The 2,143-nt window shown below is 40.8% G+C and overlaps 1 protein-coding gene across 1 annotated transcript in view; it reads right to left on the bottom strand.

Annotated features, from left to right (window-relative positions):
- The window catches only part of LOC107090839 (transcription and mRNA export factor ENY2-like), a 7,542-nt gene that overhangs the window by 2,365 nt on the left and 3,034 nt on the right, over nucleotides 1-2,143 (bottom strand). The window contains exons 2-3 of the mRNA XM_015384430.1: nucleotides 1,551-1,621; nucleotides 332-406 (exon numbers count right to left, since the gene is read on the bottom strand). Coding sequence (XP_015239916.1) covers nucleotides 332-406; nucleotides 1,551-1,621 — 146 coding nt within the window. The remainder of the gene's footprint in view (nucleotides 1-331; nucleotides 407-1,550; nucleotides 1,622-2,143) is intronic.

The raw sequence follows: 2,143 nt of genomic DNA, 5'->3' as shown, positions 1-2,143 counted from the left end.
AATTGAGAATGAGGAAGAATGATGAGAAGGGGTCCCTATGTCCTCCAGCAGTCTAAGCCTATAGCAGCTTAGACTGCATGATTTAGAGGATTCAGTCAGTCCACCTTTTAGGAATCTAAAACAAAGCTTTAATTCTAGAAATCATAATAACTCAATTGCCTTTTCAAACTGAACAGGACAGTTTAAGGACTTGGCTACAGTTTGGTGTCTTCTAGCTGCACTTCGGCTGTTTATTTGTGTCCTTCTCCCCCCCCTGCTGTCACTCTTGCTGCGTCTCCTTCATTTGTGTCCTTCTCCCCCCCCTGCTGTCGTGTTTGAGGCTCTGCATTACCTCTGCCTTTGGGCGTCACTTCTGTGACGAGGTCCTCCACCGTGACGTGCTCCAGACCTTTCTCTCTGATCACATCTGCACACAAACAGTCCCAGCTTTAAACACCCAGTCAGTGGGAAGGAAAGAGGAACTTGATGGATGATCTGATCCTCAGCAGGTTCTAAACTGATTTAAATCCAGCCTCAGATTTAAACTCAAAACAGATTTAATCCTGGCTGAGAGGCACAAGCTGGCAGTGAATCGGGTTACGACTCATTTTCCATATATTTCCAGAAGTTTTTCTGTAACATTTAAAACACATTTTAATCAAACCCACATACTGGTGCATTTAGTGGAATAAAAAACTCAACAATTCCAAATTAAAGAGAATAAAAACAGTTTTTCACACCTTTATAAACATCACATTAAATGAGAGGAGCTGCATTTACCTACTGCTACTGCTGGATATGTTCATGATAAATGATAAAAAAAAAAAAAACCTCAGGTAGGAAAAAGGCAGAGAAGATGATGGATCATGAATAATTAAAAAGTAGATTGCATTTATAGCCTACAATCATGAACTATATTCATACCCAGAATACATGAATAGATGAAGCTTTATTCAAGCTTCACAGTTCTTCAGCAAATGTGTTCAAATAAAGCCTTAGAGCTTCAAATGCTCACTGGGGCCATCTAGTGGTGAGCAAAAACTGCTCACATCTACATGTCCCAAAGGTATGAAGATAAAATGATCTAAACATATTAAACCGGTGATGATAGCAGCCTGTCTGTCAGTAAAAATAAAAGTATGAAAACCTAAAAACAGGAGAAAACTTCTCCGTTATTAAGCTGCAGTTCACAGCAAAAACAAACAACTCAGAAAAAACTACAAGACTCCAACTAAATAGTCTACAGTTTACTAAAACCGTTTGGCTTTTTATCAGAACATCTTTCCAAACTCTAATCCCTTATCGGAGAATCTGGAATCTGCGGCTCTACATTCAGTACAGACCAGGAAGAAGGCGGTGGAAAGACATCAGCAACCTGAGGGACAACACCAACCATGGAGCAGCTTCTAGAGGAGCAGATTCTAGAGGAGGAGGTTCTAGAGGAGGAGGTTCTAGAGGAGGAGCTTCTATATCAAGAGGTTCTAGAGGCGGGCAAATCAACCGCTACTATGTTCTGATGAATAAATATTGATAACTAAAGCAGAACCTGCTGAGGTCCAGAGGAAACCAACCTTTGCAGTGAGCTTTCAGCTGGTCCTTCCATCCACACTCCACCAGTTTGGCCCTGAGGAGCTCCTTCAACCTGCACACAGTCAGAGTTCAATCACTGGGTTACACTGACTCACCATCATCATCATCACCACCATCATCACAACCACCACCACAATCATCTTCATCACCATCACCACCACTACCATCATCATGGTGTTTATCACCATCATCATCATCATCATCATCATCATCATCATCATCATCATCACTATCATCATATTATTATCATCACCACCATCCTCATCATCTTCATCACCATCACCACCATCACCATCATCACCATCATCACTATCATCATATTATCATCATCACCACCATCCTCATCATCATTACCATCACCATCATGGTGATTATAATCATCATCATCATCATCATCATCACTATCATCATATTATCATCATCACCACCATCCTCATCATCATTACCATCATCATCATCACCACCACCACAATCATCTTCATCACCATCACCACCACCACCATCATCATGGTGTTTATCACCATCATCATCATCATCATCATCATCATCATCATCATCACTATCATCATATTAT

The sequence above is a fragment of the Cyprinodon variegatus genome, unplaced genomic scaffold (genome assembly GCF_000732505.1).
Source record: "Cyprinodon variegatus isolate N-32 unplaced genomic scaffold, C_variegatus-1.0 Scaffold312, whole genome shotgun sequence".
NCBI lineage: Eukaryota > Metazoa > Chordata > Actinopteri > Cyprinodontiformes > Cyprinodontidae > Cyprinodon > Cyprinodon variegatus.
Note: the sequence above shows the minus strand (reverse complement) of the source record. Positions and strands in the feature narration are given on the sequence as shown.